Source organism: Hibiscus syriacus, unplaced genomic scaffold (assembly GCF_006381635.1).
Source record: "Hibiscus syriacus cultivar Baekdansim isolate YM2019G1 unplaced genomic scaffold, ASM638163v2 tig00116962_pilon, whole genome shotgun sequence".
In the NCBI taxonomy this organism is placed as follows: Eukaryota; Viridiplantae; Streptophyta; class Magnoliopsida; order Malvales; family Malvaceae; genus Hibiscus; species Hibiscus syriacus.
In genome coordinates this window covers 8,079,745-8,100,145 of record NW_024063488.1, presented here as the reverse complement: position 1 = coordinate 8,100,145, position 20,401 = coordinate 8,079,745, and the positions used below count along the sequence as shown (strand labels likewise).

Below are 20,401 nucleotides of genomic sequence, written 5' to 3'. Positions count from 1 at the left end.
AATTATTTTTTTAAATTAAAATTTATTTCTTTTTTTTAAAAAAATATTTGAGTTATTTTTTTATTAATAACCTTAACGTCTCATTAATAATGATGAGGTAAATGGTATGTCAATTAATTTGAAAATAATAATAATGTAACAGTTGATGTGAAAATTAATAACATAAGAGAGACTTAACTAGATGTTATTTTTTGTTAAAGGTTTAAGTAATTTTTTATTTTATAAAGATTTTCTTATACTAAAATAAAATTTTAGATTAGTACACTGGTTAGATTTTTTTTACATTTTGTACTATATAAAAATAAAATTAAACTTTTAAATATAATATTGTTATATTTTCAGAGTTATAACTCCTCCGGATATATAACTCTCACATCTTTTTATTAAGATTACCTTCTATAAAAGAGTTTTTTGGCCTACCAAAAATCATTAACAATATCTTTGATAAATAGAGATTTATCAAAGTCAAATCTATTAACCGATTACTATATTTATATACATCGTTGTCCTATGTCTAGACAATGAAATCTAACACCAACATTAGAAATCAATATATAAATATCCATGCATCTCAAGTAGGAACTTCGGCTTCCAATTCATCTTCTCTCTCTCTTTATAATTGTTCTACATTAGTATTACATAAGGGTGATTTTGCTGTGCGGCGCCTAGAAAACGGTTAAAAAACGGTGTGACCTGTTAAACAAGTGATCGGTTAAAATTTATATCGGTTATGTTATATCATTTAACCGGAAATATTATCAAGTACAATAATATATTAGGTAGCACTTATATAATATAATAGGTAGCGCTTATATTGACATATTTTCTAATTAAACATGTATATTTAAACCGGTAACATTGTAAATTTACCTATTACATTATAATTATCGGTTTTGATGTTTTTGGAATTAATACAATTTTAAATGTATCGACACTTTATGCGTGCACCTCGTTGTGTTTCATTTTCGGAAAAAAGTATCGACATATTTAAAGAGTGTCGATACATAATGTAAACCTATTTGCTAATTAACCAGTATATTTTTATCGGTTACATTGTAAATTTACCTGTTACATAATAATTATCGATTTCGATATTTTTTGAATCTATAGTTTTCATAAATGCATCGACACTTATGCGTGCACCAGTTTGAGTTCTTCAATCATAAGTTTATTCTTTAAGAAACTAAAACTGGCCTAACTTTATCATATGGAGATAATAAGAGTATCATAAGTTTGCGTTGAGAGATGTTTGTTTCTGGGTTTTTGTTTTTTGAGAAACTGATAACATGGTGGGTTTCCCAATGTTATTCTTTTGTTACTGCAAAGTTTTTGTTATTTTCTTACTGTGTTTTTCTTAAAATATCCAACTTTTTATATTAAAAAATGAAAATTCTGAAATAAAAATGATCACACAAGCACACTTTTTTACTACCGTTTTTGTTATTTCGATATCGATTTTGTCATATTTTTACTTGTTATATTGTTATGGATCGATACATTTTTATAAAGTATCGACACTTTATTGGCGCTATAACTTCTTTCTTTTTCTAAATTCTAAAGTGTCGATACTTATAATAAGTATCGACACTATCAACATATCCGGCAGCTCTTTACCGGTTTTGTCATTTCGAGACCGGTTTTATCATATTTTTACCTGTTATATTATTATGGATCTATACATTTTTATAAAGTATCGACATTTTATTAGCGCTATAACTTATTCTCTTTTAAATTCCAAAAGTATCGATACCTATAATAAAGTATCGACACTATCAACATATCCGGTAGCGCTTTACCTGTTTTGTCATTTATAGACCGGTTTTGTCATTTTTTGACCTGTTTTATTGTTATGTATCGATACATTTTTATAAAGTATCAAAACTATCAACATATCCGGTAAATTTAAACCAGTTACATTGTAAATTAACCTATTACATTATAATTATCAGTTTCGATGTTTTTGTGATCGATACAATTTTAAATGTATCGACACTTTATGCGTGAACCTGTTTGTGCTTTCTTTTGGAAAAAAGTATCGGCACAAACTTAAAAGGTGTTGATACTTTATGTTCACCTGTTTTTATAATTAACCAGTATATGTATACTGGTTACATTGTTAATTTAAATATTACATTATAATTATTTGTTTCGATGTTTTTGGGGTCGATACTTTTTGAAAATGTATCGACACATATTCTTACATATATATCGAAACAAATCTTTGTGTTTACTAATTTTGTCATTAAAAAGTATATTTTTACCACCTACATTGTAAATTTACCAATTACTTTAAAGTTATTGAATGTTGTAGTTATTGAACATACTGAATGTCCTGCAAATTTAATGTTGTACCCACCCTCTACTACCACTACCAATACCACATCCTATTGAAAGCACCACTGAAAATATGTTGTTCAATGAACTTTACTACTTACATCTCCATCAACTCCTGTTGGGACCACTGAAATTGCACAACAAAATTTTTGCCATGGATCATACTGATGCAGACAATGTTAAGCCAACCAATGAATGCCATGAAGTACATTTTTACCGGTTTTGTCATTTCGAGACCGGTTTTGACATATTTTTACATGTTATATTGTTATGGATCGATATATTTTTATAAAGTATCGACACTTTATTAGCGTTATAACTTATTCTCTTTTAAATTCCAAAAGTGTCGATACCTATAATAAAGTATCGACACTATCAACATATCCGGTAGCGCTTTACCTGTTTTGTCATTTATAGACCGGTTTTGTCATTTTTTGACCTGTTTTATTGTTATGGATCGATACATTTTATAAAGTATCCAACTATCAACATATCCGATAAATTTAAACCGGTTACATTGTAAATTGACCTATTACATTATTTCGGTTCGATTTTTTTGTGATCGATATAATTTTAAATGTATCGCACTTTATGCGTGAATCTGTTTGTGCTTTCTTTTGGAAAAAAGTATCGACACAAACTTAAAAAGTGTCGATACTTTATGTTGACCTGTTTTATAATTAACCAGTATATGTATATTAGTTACATTGTTAATTTAAATATTACATTATAATTATTTGTTTTGATGTTTTTGGGGTCGATACTTTTTGAAAATGTATCGACACATATTCTTACATATGTATCGAAACAAATCTTTGTGTTTACTAATTTTGTCATTAAAAAAATATATTTTTACCACCTACATTGTAAATTTACCTATTACTTTAAAGTTATTGAATGTTGTAGTTATTGAACATACCTGAATATGTCCTGCAAATTTAATGTTGTATCCACCCTCTAACTACCACTACCAATACCGCATCCTATTGAAAGCACCACTGAAAACATATTGTTCAATGAACTTTACTACTTACATCTCCATCAACTCCTGTTGTGACCATTGAAATTGCACAACAAAATTTTTGCCATGGATCATACAGATGCAGACAATGTTAAGCCAACCAATGAATGCCATGAAGTACATTTTTACCGGTTTTGCCATTTCGAGACCGGTTTTGGCATATTTTTACTTGTTATATTGTTATGGAATCGATATTTTTATAAAGTATCGACACTTTATTAGCGCTATAACTTATTTCTCTTTTAAATTCCAAAAGTGTCGACACCTATAATAAAGTATCACACTATCAACATATCCGGTACGCTTTACCTGTTTTGTCATTATAGACGGTTTTGTCATTTTTGACATGTTTTATTGTTATGGGATCGATACATTTTTATAAAGTATCCAAACTAGTAACATATCTGATAAATTTAAACCGGTTACATTGTAAATTGACCTATTACATTATAATTATCGGTTTCGATGTTTTTGTGATCGATACAATTTTAAATGTATCAACACTTTATGCGTGAACCTGTTGTGCTTTCTTTTGGAAAAAAGTATCGACACAAACTTAAAAAGTGTCGATACTTTATGTTGACCTGTTTTATAATTAACCAGTATATGTATACTGGTTACATTGTTAATTTAAATATTACATTATAATTATTTGTTTCGATGTTTTTGAGCCGATACTTTTTGAAAATGTATCGACACATATTCTTACATATGTATCGAAACAAATCTTTGTGTTTACTAATTTTGTCATTAAAAAAGTATATTTTTACCACATACATTGTAAATTTACCTATTACTTTAAAGTTATTGAATGTTGTAGTTATTGAACATACCTGAATATGTCCTGCAAATTTAATGTTGTACCCACCCTCCAACTACCACTACCAATACCACATCCTATTGAAAGCACCACTGAAAACATGTTGTTCAATGAACCTTTATTACTTACATCTCCATCAACTCCTGTTGGGACCACTGAAATTGCACAACAATTTTTTTTCCATGGGATCATACGATGCAGACAATGTTAAGCCAACTGAATGCCATGAAGTACATAATGTTGATGAATCTACATATTGGTTGTAAGCTCTTCTCTTCACGTGATCAACCTTGGTACTTTACAAGGGATTCACACGAGAACATGGGTTTAGTGCACGTAAGGGAACAACACGGCTTAACGTGGAAGGGAATGTGAAGACACAAGAATTTTGTTGTTCCAAAGAAGGGTTTCGAGTATCAAAAGTCAATATTATTGATCGTCAATGTGCTCATACGCCAGTCACAAGAACAGTATGCAAGGCTAGAGTCATAGTTACAACAACAAATACAAACGATCAGTGGTTATAATAAGTCTTATCAGAACATAATCATGCATTGTGCACACCTACTATGACACCATTTATGCATTCTAATAGAGCTGTTAAGTAAGGTTGATATCGATGAGGCAACAACATTGAAAGAGGTCGGCAGCAGGCAGGGGGCTATCATAATGTGGATTTACACATAAAGACCTCTACAATGCACTTCAAAGAGGTAAAACAAAGGAAATCGTCGATGGGGATGAGGATGTGAATGCGCTTATTGCTTACTTTGATTATAAGAAACATGATGATTCCGGGTTTTTTTGTGACATACTCGGTAGACGAATCAGGGGCGTTGTATAATCTTATTTGGTCGGATTCTACATCGAGATCAGATTATATATGCTTCAGTGATGTAATTGCGTTCGACACAACGTACAAATATAATTTGTATGGTCGACCAATTATGCCTATTGTCAGTGTCAATCATCACCATAACACAATTGTGTTTGCTACTGCCATAATCGCTGACAAGACGTCCCAATCTTTCGAGTGGGTGCTACATAATTTTTTAGAAACCATGATGAACAAATCGCCTATTTCAGTTGTCACCGATGGGGATAGGGCAATGCAGAGGGCTATCAAATCTTTATCCCTAATACTAAGCACATATTATGTTTGGCATCTCTCGCATGCACAAGCTAACATTGGTGACCCAAAATTTACAGCAGCATTCTCAAAATGCATGGCTTCCTGGTGGACAACCGACGAATTTGACATTGAAGATGGAATTAGTAGAATGTGTCTGAACGAGTTGAAAGTGGATTACTTAAGTTCCCAGACGAAGCCCTTCCAGATCACAAAACTGGTTGAATTTGAAAGTCATGCTTCTGAGATTTTTACGCGCAAATCTTTTCATTCGTTTCAAGAAGAACTTCAATGGGAGACATTGTACCGGATTCAGAAAGACATTCAGTCCTTATCAGATGAATGTCAATATTTTTATTTGAAAAAGTACAAAGAAAAAAATATGACATTTGAAATTAGTTTTGATTCTCGTACGAAAACTCTAAATTGCTCATGCAAAAAATTTGAGACCATTGGACTTACATGTCGCCATCAACTTCACGTTTTGAAGCACTTGGATTACACATATTTGCCCGGTCTTTGATTCAAAGTAGGTGGACTAAGGATGCGAAGGTTTCTGCACCCAGTTTTGTTGATTTGAATGTGCCTCAAGAAATAATGGAAATGGCAAGGTTTGCTTCTCTACGTGCAACAGCAAGTTTGTTATGCTACGCCGCATCAAAGACATACGCGTCTTTCAAAACCGCAAGAGATGAGATGAAAAGACTAACAAAAGAATTTGAGAACTCGTTTGGTTTGAATGATTCAGTCAATCGAAGCAGTGTATTAAACAACGTTCGCAATCCTCAACGGAAATAACGCAAGCAAAAAGAAGTAACAAAGAACATGGTCGAGAAGAAGATTAGGCGATGTGGGTTCTGTAACGGTGAGGGACATAACAAACTAACATGTCCTCAAGTCAAGCTGGATTTGAATACAAGCACGCAGTCTACTTCAACTGATTTTTTTGAAGACGTAATGAAATGGTTATGAACCTTCAGCACATGATGTTAGAGACATTTGGTTATAATTATTATGTTTTTCGATGTTTTTGGGATCAAAAATTGTTATAAATGTATCGAAACTTTGTTGTACACTTGGTTCTGAAATACATTCTGGAAAAAAAGTATCGACACTTGTTCCATTTGTGTCGATACTGTTTGTACACCTGTTTTCTCAAAAACCGGTACATTTAGACCTGTTATATTGTTAATTTACCTATTACATTATAATTATAGTTTTCGATGTTTTTGGGATCGACACTTGTTACAAATGTATCGACACTTTTTAGGGCACTTGTTTTTGAAATACATTCTGGACAAAAAGTATCGACACTTGTTCTATTTGTGTCGATACTTTTTGTACATCTGTTTTCTCAAAAATCGGTATATTTAGACCGGTTATATTGCTAATTTACCTGTTACATTATAATTATGGTTTTTGATATTTTTGGGATCAACACTTGTTACAAATGTATCGACATTTTTTAGTGCACTTGTTTTTTAAATACATTCTGGACAAAAAGTATCGACACAAAGTATCGACACTTGTTCTATTTGTGTCGATACTTTTTGTACACTTGTTTTCTCAAAAACCGGTATATTTAGACCGTTTAGATGAATAATTTACCTATTACATTATAATTATGGTTTTCGATGTTTTTGGGATCGACACTTCTTAGTTGATTTTGATTGTGGCTTTACGAGATTATTTAATATTCGCATACGATCCCATTCTCCAACAACCTATATTCAAATTGTCAGTACGTTAAGTATTGTAGACCACATCATTCAATCTACGACCTTTAACAATTTAACCGCAAACAAATTTTTAATTCTACTTACAAAATCACAAGTAACCCCTCTAGAACCAATCGATTACATCCACATCATCACATAAATGCCGCAATCATGTCCATTCGATTGCTGGTTCATCTTATGCTCCGCGAATTTGAATCTTTGCAAGGGGAAATTTCCTAGAGATCCACATGCTCCTACCCAAATGCGTTTCTTATTATAACTATCTAATATTTTCATCTGCGTTAAAAAAATATGAAGTTATGATCCAAACAAATTATGCATTATAATTGACATAATTTCCTTTCATACATACCAATCTCTTAGCATCATTCACTCTCTGTTTAGCTGCTGCAGATGTAAACAGACTATTATATATAGTTGCAACACGGTCTACCATATCCAACACCAACAGATACCAATATGAATTATTGTGGTTTATTGTGATCATGATCTGTAACAAATTTCACACCCAATTTGAAAAAATTCAACATTATATATCCAAAAAAATCATTTATGCCCATTCGTATGGTGTCTTACCTTCACACAGTTGGTGAATTTCTCATAGTTATGCAATATGGGACCCCAAAAACTCGCAATACCATCAATACAGACGTTGTCTAACGCCTGTTGCTGCAATTACGTGACAATCATGATTAATTTACCGTCTATAACATTACTTTTCAACATTTTAATTAAACTCACCGCTAAGTGGTATGGATGTAGCCAATCGTCCGGCCTGACTTTTTAGAATCGTAGCATACTGTCCAGGCGAGCAAATCAATAACCTAACAAAATTAATTACACAATCAGAATATATTCAATAGGTTTTAACTTTTAATCGATGTCTACTTACCACATCGCCAACCCATTCACTAGCTTCAACTGCAACGTCGGATACACTAGCTTATTGATTTCATTGAGATTACAGAACATCTGTATGAATCATTAGGATTAATATTGTCATGAAAATTTAAATATCACTCACAAAGCAATATATTTAACTTACCCCAATTCTAACCCACTATTCCATAAATAATCACAAATTGCAGCTTCAACCGGTTCAATTTCGCTTGGAATAACCGCTTTTTCAACCTACAGTTTTGCATACAAATTTTAGTCACAACAACATGATAAAAATCAAAATAAGTTTTCTTTTATTCAACTTACCTTCTGCTTCTTCTTATGGAGTGCATGACATTCCGAATCCAAATCTGCATCTATAACACTCTCCGGTGTATAGATGTTAGTGACATCCTTTCTCCTCATTTTCTCAATCTTTTCTTCTTCCTCCATCTACTCTTCTTCAAATTTTTTCAGTTCATCATATTTTGCTCTACATAGCTCTTCTCTCTTTTATTTCACCCTTCATTTCCTCTTCATCCAAGTTTTTCTCAACCACCTCCTTCAGCCTCGTAAGTTCATCCTCAATTCCACAACCTCCTTGACAACTACATCAATTTTTCCACCGTCAACAGATTAAGTTCCCTCAACACCTCAACTTCATTCACACTACATCTACCTTTCTTCCACTTCCCCCTTATACCTCTCAAGTGTCTCTTCATCTCTTGATTATCTTTGATGAATATCAAAAAGGATTTTTTTAATATCAGCCAATTCAGACATCAAAATATCGAATTTACTCTATTTTCCCTCACCGTAATCCCCTCGATTGTCATCCACCCCTCCAACCATTTCTTCATCCTTTTCCTCTGCCTCCTCTACCTCATTGTCAATAACCTTCAAAATTAAATTTGTATTAAGACATTGTATATTCTTAATATTATTTAATTACATTTATTACCATTTAGCTTCTTCGGTCTATCCAACTTCAACTTCGCCATCACTCTAACCACCTCTTCCTTCTCTCATGCACGGATGCGTGCCACTCCGTTTCTTTCATAAGACAGCAAACTATCACTGCCCGACCAAAAATCAAACAATGCAACATGCATTTATAATAAAAGTTATCATTTTATATAATAACTATACTATCATTTTATATAAAAAAACAAAAACATTTTTCAACTCAGTTACCTCTAAGATTTCTATGCACCCTTTGAGGCATCTCTGGCTTCCCTTTTGAAAGGTGATTATTGATTCAATCAATCTCGAATGGACATATTCAGCCCAATTGAATTCACCCTTCAAGCCTTCATCGCAAATGAGCTTCATATATTCATTGTTCGTTGACGTATCACCGTTGGACAAGAAATATCCCGACAAGGTACAATAGAACTCGGGCCTTCAGCTCATCCCCCCGTAAGATCCACTTTTGATATCCTCTTCAACTTCAGCATATGTCACCTTCTGATTCAAACCAAATTTGGAGGCAAGTGCTTTTCAGTTCTTACTCCTACATACTTCTACAACACTTTTGCCTTTGTTTTGTACCCCCAAGACGACTGCAGCAGTCGATACCCATGAATGAATAATCACCATATTAGCATACATTGTTTGACTCAAATTGCTCCATCAGGATCGACACAATTCCCTCCGAATTGGTCGATCCCTATCCTATCAACGATCCAAACCCCATTTCCCTCAGCACATTCAACTGATCCTTCTCTTTAAGGTGTTCAATTAATGAATTCACCCTTTTTATACTGCACCTTGTCGACACTTCCTACATTTTTTAACAATATATAATGTTATTGTTCTTATATATCTTGTTCAACGTATTTACAAGTTTAATGAATACTTCTTTTCATGTGCTTTCATCCGTTCTTTGTATTCTTATTATCATTCCTTGACTGTGTGATGTAAGGTTCCTTTTCGGCATCACTCATCGAATTCCATTTTGACCTCACATCTTTTCACCTAATATTAAGCGTAAATGTTTCTTAATCAATCATTAATGCTAAATAATATTCAATATCAATTTCATTTTACATACCGAACCGCGTGTGTGCCATTCCTTCATCATTTTGCATTCGGTCCATACTGTCAACATTAAAATTTGTAATCAATTTAAAGTTTTAATCCAATTACCATTTCAACAATAATAACAAAAGACTGATACTTACTAGAAGTACATATATCCACTCTTTGGTTTCTTTCCTCCCATTGACTTCATTTTTCCTTCATATATCAGTTTGCGCAAATCAAATCAAATCAAATACTGCTTACATACAATTTATTCAATATACAAAAATCAATAATCACTCTTTGTGGTAAAACGGTTGGTCTTCAAAAAAATCTGAATGGCCACTACAACAAGTGTCGGCACATTTATACAACCTAAAATATCATTTTCTACCTATAATATCATTTTACCTATAATATAACTAAAAGTATCGATTCGGTCCCAAATGCTTCTTACTTCGAAAACCCCCAAATAACAACACATAAAAACCCTATTTCCCATTATAATAATAAAAAACTAGGGTTTCAACAACGTACCTTTCGATTCGACTGCAAACAAACAAACAAAACTTCACGTAGAAACGCCCTCTGAAATGCAAAAACAATTACGCTTCGATTTCAAAAACTCTATCTATTTTTAGAGGATATCAATGCCTTTATATTTACACCGGATATGTTATTTATATTTAATCGATACAACTACATAAGTGTCGATACTTTTATGTCAAGTGTCGATACTTTCGATAGGATATTTACCTATTTCTTTGAAAGTATCGATAATTTATTACGCGTACTTATTAAAGTATCGACACTTTCAATATATCCGGTATCTATTTACCGGTTTTGTCATTTTGAGACCGGTTTTATCATATTTTTACTTGTTATATTGTTTTGGATCGATACATTTTCATAAAATGTCGACATTTTTTAAGCGCTATAACTTCTTCTCTTTTAAATTAAGAAAGTTTCGATACTTATATTAAATTATCGACACTTTTAACATATCATGTAATTTTTTCCGGTTTTGTTATTTTGAGACCTGTTTTATCATATTTTTACCTGTTATATTGGTAAGGATCGATACATTTTCATAAAGTGCCGACACTTTTTAGGCGCTATAACTTCTTCTCTTTTAAATTCAGAAAGTGTCGATACTAATATTAAATTATCGACACTTTCAATATATCCGGTAACTTTTTCCAGTTTTGTCATTTTTTTAGACCAGTTTTATCATATTTTTACCTGTTATATTGTTGTAGATCGATATATTTTTTAAAGTATCGACACTTTATAGGCGCTATAACTTCTTCTCTTTTAAATTCAGAAAGTTTCGATACTTATATTAAATTATCTACACTTTCAATATATATGATAGCGTTTTACCGATTTTGTCATTTTGTGATCGGTTTTGTCATATTTGTACCTGTAATATTGCTATGGAGCGATTCATTTTTCATTTGTATCGATACAAACCGATAAGCTAAGTTTACCGGTTATCAATTTTTTTAATATTTCTTTATGATTTTAACCTACTACATTATTATTACTCACCATTTCCGATAGCGCTAAACCAAATATTATAAATATATTATAATATATCCGGTAACACCGTATATTAGCAATATATTAACCCACATTTTCGTAGACAATCCCATTATGTAATCATCAACTACAATTCTACATCTAAACTAAAAGGATAAATCATCTATAGTCAACACATCTTTTATTATAACTAACAAATATATATAAAAAAATCTAATGGTAAAATTTAACGCCAACATAGCTCATTTGCTAGCTGGGCTTCACCTAGGTAATTAATTAAAGCAACAACCAAACGTATGATGGGCATTAATAGCCACGTGTATGGTGGTATGACTTTAGCATGTAGGTCATTTAAAAGGTAAAGAGTTGGACTAAACCCACGCTAACAACTACATTGAGTTTAATTTAATGATGTTATAGTTCGTTACATAAGTAATAACTCAAAGATTAATAAAGCCTTATGAGATGACACGATGAGACTCGAGATTTGAGTTTTTAACCACAAGGAGTGAGAAAAGAGGGCAATACTTTAAACTGATTTCATGTGAGCCAAGCCAAAGATGTGAAAATGGTTGTTAAAGAGGACAAATATTTCAATTCATTAGAAAAACTGGACGAGCATGTTTCTTTTGAGGTTTGAACATGTTGCTTGCGCCGACGCAAACGGAACGGAGATCTAACGGCACACAATACAACTTCATACTTCAGAAGAAGAAAAACACCTTGAAATTTGGAAACAAACAAACGGCCCACTGACGGTGCTCCTCCACAAGTACATAAAGTAGTTTTGTTTTTTTCAAAAGATGGTCCCAAGTTGCTTGCAATTTCATCACCCAATTCGCCATACTCGTCATCACATTACATGATTGATCGTCAAACTTCGCTTTAGGTTAACTTCCACCAGATGAAAATGTTAAATTTTAAGGCAATAATTATGAAGGGAAAAAAGGCATGGGGTTGCATATAATTTTTCATTAACTGCTACTTTAAATAATTTAGGTGAGGAGTGATGCATGCACCAACAATACACGAAATTACAAATATTAGGTAAATGGGAGGACCCATATGAGGGGAAATATGGCCATGAATCAAACACTAATAACTACAACAACTTCGTTGGCAGCAGAAAGAAAAGCATCAATATTAGTTCATCTAATATGGGGTTTGAACTTAGAACCCACCAAAACCAAGGACCCGATGTCTTAGGGTTATGTTGTCGGCTAACCTTAGATCTCTATTTTTTATGAAATATTGTAGACGACAGAAGTAAAATGTGATTAGATTTTATTTCTTTAAAACTATATAAAATTGCACAAGGGACGGTGCACATGGGCAAGCCAAGTAAGGTGACCATTCTCAACCAATCCACATTGACAGATTTTGACCTAAAACATTAATTAAGTACCTTATGTTTAAGCCAACTGTGTTTTTTTTAAGGAGGGGGGCCAAGATTCTTCTTTAAGAGAAGCAACGGGAGAAAACATAGAGAACGTCAAGATGGAGTAAAGCACAAGTCAACAGCTTTTCTTTATTCTGCAGTTAATCTGTATAATTTTCTTTTAACTTCGATAATAAAATTATTAAGAAACCTTAATTTAATCCCATTTTGAGATTTGGATTGTGTAGCTGCTATTGGTTTCACTTAGGAAATTAGAGTTAAAGGAAAATGGCAGCAAAGCACATCACATGGCAGATGGTATAGAGGAGAGTCTGCCTCACATGTACAGACAAAGCACGATAAGATGCCGGATGGCATCGTCTCAATCATAGTATTTAATTTATTTGCAAGGGTATGGTTGAGAAACTACATTATCCAAAAAGGAGCCCTAAAGAAAATGAAATAATACAGCACACAAATGATCTTGCACATGTATACACAAGTGTCCAAAGGCAACACGGTATTCTTCTATCATGATATCATATCTCATTTGTTGCGGAATCTGGAGAGCATGTGTGGTCAATTGAGATAAGATATATACATAATATTCATTGATCTAAATCACCAAATCTTGACAAGTGTCAATTTATTTGCTACAAATGTTGAAGAATTTTAAGTTTTGATAAAATTTAAGTTGAAAGAAATTTAGATTTAACTGAATATATCATAGGTGAATCTCTAGATTTTAATTTGCTTTATTTAAAACATCAAAATTACATTTTTTTTATTCAACAAAGAAGTATTACATGTTTAAGATAATCAGATAAATTCAAACTCACACAAGGTGGGATAACATGAGTATCCTTAACCACTTGATCAATTAATAGATCTCATCAAAATTAAAATTTTAAATATTGTTTACGAGACTTGACCCTTCATCCTATTAAATAATTGATAGTTGATAATGATAAATAAATTAATTTTACTTAAAAAATAACAGTTTAGGTTTAAAAGGGTCTAAATCTAATAATTAAAATATATAATAATATAAAAAGGGACTGTAACATAAAAAAATCATTGGAAATTATTCAGCTTTAAGATATAGATAGAAGATGGTAACCTTTTTAGAGAATTGTTTATCGTTTCTACTTTTGATTTAGAAGCATGAATTGCTTTCCCTTTAGTTATTATTGTATCTAATAATTTGCAATGCCTAATTTACTATACTTCACTTGAAATTCAAGTTTCATTCATATAGCATTCAATGATCGTAGCCCCTATGCATCAAATTAACAATACACAGAAATGTCTTTCTCAAAGTTTTTAATACCAGTGAGCATAAAAAACAAAAAAAATCCCTTGATTCTTCACCACAATTAGAAACCAAAAACGAAAATCAAATTCTGAATTGAACTTGAGGGTAGAAAACATTAATAATACAAAGTTTATGGTTCAGCCTCTGTTATTTTCCTTTTTCCTACTACTACTCTTTTGCCATGGCAAATGGCAAATGGCAAATGGCAAATGGCAAATGGCAAATGGCAAATGGCAAATGGCAAATGGCAAATGGCAAAATGTGTAAATGTAATAATGATTTTGGAGTGCCTTTTTTGTTCGTTACTTCCATTCCATTAAAACTCCAACTGCAATATTTTAATGGCCGAAATGTGCAGGACTCTTCCATGACTTTCTATCTGCAAGTAACATATCCCAAGTACATTTAAAAACAGCAGAGTTCAGAGCTTTTATGTGAACTGCGAGAAGAACGATGAAGGTTTCAAAGTAGAACACTGTCTTTACCAACTTCTCTCCTACTTCACCAATTCAAGTTTTATTTTATTTCTCAAAATTTCCCTCCCGCTTTACTGTCATTGAAGTGAAATGGAAACTAACTCAGTTTCCAAGCTGTTGTTTTTTTTCTTCATTGCCCTTTTAGCGAGTTCCCAGCTGATCCACTGCAGCGTTACCTACGACAAGAAAGCTATTCTCATCAATGGACAAAGGAGAATCCTCATCTCCGGCTCCATTCACTATCCCAGAAGCACCCCTGAGGTATTGTCTTTTTAGTCTGTGTGTGTGTGATTTTTTTTTTTAAAACAAAATCTCCTGAAACTTTTTATAAAGTACTGATTTTTGGGCTGTTTTCTTTCCTGGTTGTAGATGTGGGAGGATCTTATTAAGAAAGCTAAAGTCGGAGGCTTGGATGTCATCGACACCTATGTCTTTTGGAACGGTCATGAACCTTCTCCTGGCAACGTACTGCTTTAGATCTCTAATGGGTCATCATGTTTCTTTTCAGTTCAACTTCTTTAAAATTTCATTAGAGTTTCTTATTTGATATATTTCCAGTATAATTTCGAGGGAAGATACGACCTGGTACGGTTTATCAAGACAGTGCAAAAATCGGGATTATACGTTCATCTTCGCATTGGACCTTATGTTTGTGCAGAGTGGAATTTTGGGTACTTACTATTTTTATGATCCTTTGCCTTTTTTGGTTGAAGAATTCTTTTAACTTTCTTAAAGAGTAAATGCTTGGTAAAATATTTGTTATAATTTAGTTTAATGTATTTTTATTTCTGTTTGTTGAGTTGAGTAGTTTACACTCTTTGTATTTCTCTCTGCTACAGAGGATTTCCCGTTTGGCTAAAGTATGTTCCTGGTATCAGCTTCAGAACTGATAATGAGCCCTTCAAGGTGTCTTTTTGTCTATCGGTTCTGTCTGTTTGTTACTTTGAATTTCTTAAAATGGAAAACTAATAGGCTTTTAAGTTTCATCCCCCCCCCCCCCTCAGAGAGCAATGCAAGGATTTACCCAGAAAATTGTCCAAATGATGAAGAATGAAAGACTTTTTGCATCACAAGGTGGCCCCATCATCTTGTCTCAGGTATGAGATATCTGCTATTTGTGGCATTTATGGTTTCTAATTTTAGTGGTTTTGATTTTGCTTAAATTAGCTACGATGCCAATAACGGTGGATTCTTTGGTCTGAATTGGCTTACTATGTTTAAGCTTGTTGATCTCTTTAGTACTATTATTTCATTTTTGTGCAGATTGAAAATGAATATGGACCGGAGAGTAAGGCACTTGGAGCAGCTGGTCATGCATACATTAATTGGGCTGCAAAAATGGCTGTTGAACTGAATACGGGAGTCCCATGGGTAATGTGCAAGGAAGATGACGCCCCAGACCCTATGGTAAGCTATGATCTGCTTAACTCCAATCATTTCTTCATCTTTATCCAGTTTCATGTCATCTTGAAAGACCTTGACTATGATTCCACTCGTATTTTGAATTCAGATAAATGCATGTAATGGCTTTTACTGCGATGCATTCTCACCCAACAAACCTTACAAGCCTACGTTGTGGACCGAGGCTTGGAGTGGCTGGTGAGTACTTTCCTTGCCGATCCTCTAGGCTGATGTTCGGAATGGTTAAAGTTAACATACTTATTTCTCTATTAATTTATCTGATATTTCTTCCCCCAACATTGTGAAGGTTTACAGAATTCGGTGGCACAATTCACCAGCGTCCGGTTCAAGACTTGGCGTTTGCTGTTGCTCGTTTCATACAAAAAGGTGGCTCGTATATTAATTATTATATGGTTAGTTACCATGTTTATTTTGGTTTTTAATTGAAACTTTGTCATGTTACCGGCAACAGGTTAATCTTACAGCTTATCCTGTGTTTGCATTTGATAGTATCACGGAGGAACCAACTTTGGACGGACAGCTGGTGGACCATTTATTACAACCAGTTACGACTATGATGCTCCGATCGACGAATATGGTGAGAAACCAAATTCATTCTCATCGTAACTAAAACCATAAATTGTGATGTTCCCTTAATTTTTCACAATCTAAGCATGCCTTATCTGAATCTGAAAGGAGCAATCGGTTAATCCACATATCGTTGTCATTTCCTTTTCTTCCTTGCAATATTCTCATAGATTTGTCTTCGAACTCTTACTAGTGTGACTGACAAGCTTATATCATTTAGGCTTAATCCGGGAACCTAAATACAGTCATCTGAAGGAGCTTCACAAGGCTATTAAGCTATGTGAACATGCTTTAGTATCCTCGGATCCTACTGTTACTTCATTAGGAACCTATCACCAGGTAAGCTTTTCAACTCAATGATTACTCTTTATTCATCTGTTGGTGATAGTAGATAATTTGCAGAAAGAATTTTCCACTGACAATGATAGTAATGATTACTTTTCAGGCCCATGTATTCTCATCAAGGGGAGGAAGCTGTGCAGCTTTTCTCTCTAATTACCATATGAAATCTGCTGCCAGGGTGACTTTTAATAACAGGCACTACGATTTGCCCCCTTGGTCTATTAGCATTCTTCCTGACTGCAAACATGTGGCGTTTAACACTGCATTAGTAAGTAAATTCAGAGGCCACTGTTTTAATGTAGTTTAAAGCTAATTTGTTTAAATCTTTTGGTTTCTTATGGAAGTACTTATATAGTTATCCTATGTGCAACAAGGTTGGGGTTAAAACCTCGCGAATCCAAATGTTGCCGACGAACTCCAAGATGTTATCATGGGAAGCTTATGATGAAGACATTTCTTCTCTAGGGGAAAGTTCAACAACCACGGCTCCTGGACTCTTGGATCAGATTAATGTTACAAGAGATAAAAGTGACTACCTGTGGTACACTACCAGGTAGGCATTTTGATACACTTGAGATTTAATATTTAGTTTAAATCGGTCAAGGCAACAGGTTCATAATTTTTTTTCTTCTTGATTAAATTTCATTCCAGTGTTGACATTAGTCCGTCGGAATCATTTCTAAGAGGAGGACGAAAACCCACTCTCAATGTGGATTCAGCTGGCCATGCTCTTCATGTCTTCATCAATGGACAGCTCTCAGGTTAGTTGTAGATTTACTCATCAAGTAAAACGGTTAACCTACATTACATATAAGAGCAGTGTACTATTATATCTGCATAAGTCTTACTAAAGCGTAAACATTACAGGGTCTGCATATGGAACTAGGGAAGACCGGGCATTCACATATACAGGACCAGCGAACCTACATGCGGGAACAAATCGCATTGCACTTCTCAGTGTAGCTGTTGGATTGCAGGTTAGTTGCTCGACCATGCGTTTATGGATATTTGGACTATTCATTTACATTTGAACCATACTAAAACTTTAAACTCAATACACTATAAAGTTTTTCAATTATTGACACGAATTTATGGTGGCGTGAAGAATGTTGGAGTGCACTACGAGACATGGAAAACTGGAATCCAGAGTGTTTCGTTGCATGGTCTTGACCAACGAAAGAAAGACTTAACGTGGCAGAAATGGTCATACCAGGTTTGACAACTTGCATTCTTTTGCCAAAAACTACTATTTGCCTGTTTCAATGATGCATTATGAATTCCAGAACAAGTTACATTTTGCTTAGAGAACTACTCTCGAACAGGTTGGCCTAAAAGGAGAATCAATGAATTTGGTTTCCCCAAAGGGACTCTCATCTGTCGAATGGATTCGGGGTTCACTAGCTGCACGGAGCCGGCAGTCTATGACATGGTACAAGGTAAAAATGCTGCAGGGGTTTATTGTTTTTGTTTTATTTTTGTGAGAAGCTAATCATGGCTTGGATTATTGTAGGTATATTTCAATGCCCCGGGAGGCAATGAACCATTGGCTTTGGATATGCGGAGTATGGGAAAAGGTCAGGTATGGATCAACGGACAGAGCTTAGGAAGATATTGGATGGCTTATGCAAAGGGTGACTGCAGTACTTGTAGTTACTTGGGGACATTCCGACCTACAAAGTGCCAGAGTGGTTGTGGCCAGCCCACCCAAAGATGGTATTACATCATTCTTAAACTCCATAAATGTCTAGGCCTAGCATAAAATACGAATCCTCCTAAACTCTTTATTGTCTGGATATTTTAGGTACCACGTTCCGAGATCATGGCTAAAGCCAACACGAAATTTGTTGGTAGTCTTTGAAGAACTAGGTGGAGATGCATCAAAAATCTCTCTTGTGAGGAGATCGGTTTTATAAACATTACCTGGACAACATCACAAGTGAGAAAGCTGTGAAGAAGAAGAAGAAGAAAGAGGAGTAAGGATATGGATATGGATGGAAAAAATATTCCAGTTTCACTGTCTAGATTTTATTTCACTATTGTTTAATTGGGCAGCCATCAACAAATTCACCATGTGTGATTATGAATGATCTGTAAAGAAATGGGAAGTTCAGCGTAGAGCACTGGATTCTAAGCTCAGAAAACAGGCAAGGATTTTAATATAATATCTGATACCATACAGATACAAAAGCAGAAGCAAACAGTGGATAACACAAACACAATACAACCACATAGTATCCATCAGAAAGACGGATATTTATGAGACTCTAGTTTCAGAAACAACTTCAAACTTGACGAAGTAGAACTGAGCATTTATTCCATACTTTAAGCATCAACTTCAGCAGAGTACATGACTATTTTCTGCTCGATTTCATCTTTCCTTGCCCCCACTGTCCGGTCAATTACATTGTCTCCTTTGAGATAAATTAAAGTTGGCATGGCCTGCACATCCTAACCTTCGGCCACAGTCTGAGATAAACAAAACCATAAAATGGCCAATAAAGTAAAATAACTACCTCTACCATCCTCTGCTTCAGTCAAGTTTAAACAAATCAAGAAGCTAAATTCACACTGTATTATAAGAAGCAAAGGCTGAAGAGACGATACCTTCAATTCATCCACATCCACCTTCAAGACTATGAGATTGGGCAGCTTCTTCGCAAGATCTGCCAAGACTGGTGCAATAAAACGACATGGCCCGCACCATGAAGCTGTGAAATCCACCACCACCTATCCAACAAAATATTTGATTAAGCATAATAAAGCTTTTCAAATATCATGGGGAAAAAGAAAGAAGAAAATCATCAGAAATTGGTGAAAAGCCAAAACATTAGTGACTGATGAACTGGAACAAAAAGAATGGCATATCCATGAAACAAACAAAGCATAGATTTTTACCAGTTTCTTGGACTCCTTTGCTAACCGAAACTGCTGTTCCCATGAATCAACAGTGTGACAGCTGATCACTTGTCCCTCTGCCGCCATGTTTTTCCCTTCGATTCTTTCCTGTCAAACAAAGAAGCAGACTAAACGGCAGAAGCAGATACCTTTTCTTTGCTCCTTGAATTCCACGACACAATTCCTTTATATAGGGGAGTTAAGAATCCTGTTATGAGAATGCCATTTGTAAACGTCATTACGAAACACGTGGCGGCGATTTCTCATATGTCAGTGACGCAAGCTTTTAAAGGTCGTCGGCGAAAATTGAAATAGTTCCGTCCATTCCATTTATATGAGAACACGACACCAACAAGTTGCAGGGGATGACGGTAATTGTCTTTATTATTATTATTATTAAAGGGGATTACGGTAATTGTAAATTATACCTAATAAAAATATAACGCCACGCATCCTTTCTACCTAAATATCACAAATAAAAAATTATTCCATAAATTAACCTTTATTTTTAATTATTTTT

General features: G+C 34.0%; 1 protein-coding gene and 1 pseudogene across 2 annotated transcripts; one reads left to right on the top strand and one right to left on the bottom strand.

The window, feature by feature from the left end:
• Window positions 1–14,616: 14,616 nt before the first annotated feature.
• On the top strand, window positions 14,617–19,148 carry LOC120190344 (beta-galactosidase 5-like). Of its 2 annotated transcripts, none has more exons than XM_039193440.1 (19): window positions 14,617–14,916; window positions 15,025–15,120; window positions 15,214–15,326; window positions 15,495–15,561; window positions 15,660–15,752; window positions 15,919–16,062; window positions 16,166–16,254; window positions 16,364–16,469; window positions 16,567–16,654; window positions 16,865–16,983; window positions 17,090–17,254; window positions 17,361–17,539; window positions 17,638–17,747; window positions 17,854–17,963; window positions 18,092–18,199; window positions 18,309–18,422; window positions 18,497–18,699; window positions 18,788–18,945; window positions 18,987–19,148. In XM_039193440.1, the coding sequence occupies exons 1-18, from the start codon at window positions 14,746–14,748 to the stop codon at window positions 18,897–18,899; spliced, it is 2,187 nt and encodes a 728-aa protein (XP_039049371.1). In that variant the 5' UTR covers window positions 14,617–14,745; the 3' UTR covers window positions 18,900–18,945; window positions 18,987–19,148. The 2 variants fall into 2 exon arrangements, with proteins under 2 accessions (XP_039049371.1, XP_039049370.1); XM_039193439.1 differs by having other exon boundaries at window positions 18,788–18,948.
• LOC120190352 lies at window positions 19,122–20,025 on the bottom strand (annotated as a pseudogene).
• Window positions 20,026–20,401: the final 376 nt, after the last annotated feature.

Bases quoted from the DNA above. Each gene is read 5' to 3' on its own strand.
- LOC120190344 (XM_039193440.1), top strand. From the start codon at position 14,746: ATGGAAACTAACTCAGTTTCCAAGCTGTTGTTTTTTTTCTTCATTGCC. The intron at 15,121-15,213 runs GTACTGCTTTAG...ATATATTTCCAG, and splicing joins ATGAACCTTCTCCTGGCAAC to TATAATTTCGAGGGAAGATA. The intron at 16,063-16,165 runs GTAAGCTATGAT...TTTTGAATTCAG, and splicing joins ATGACGCCCCAGACCCTATG to ATAAATGCATGTAATGGCTT.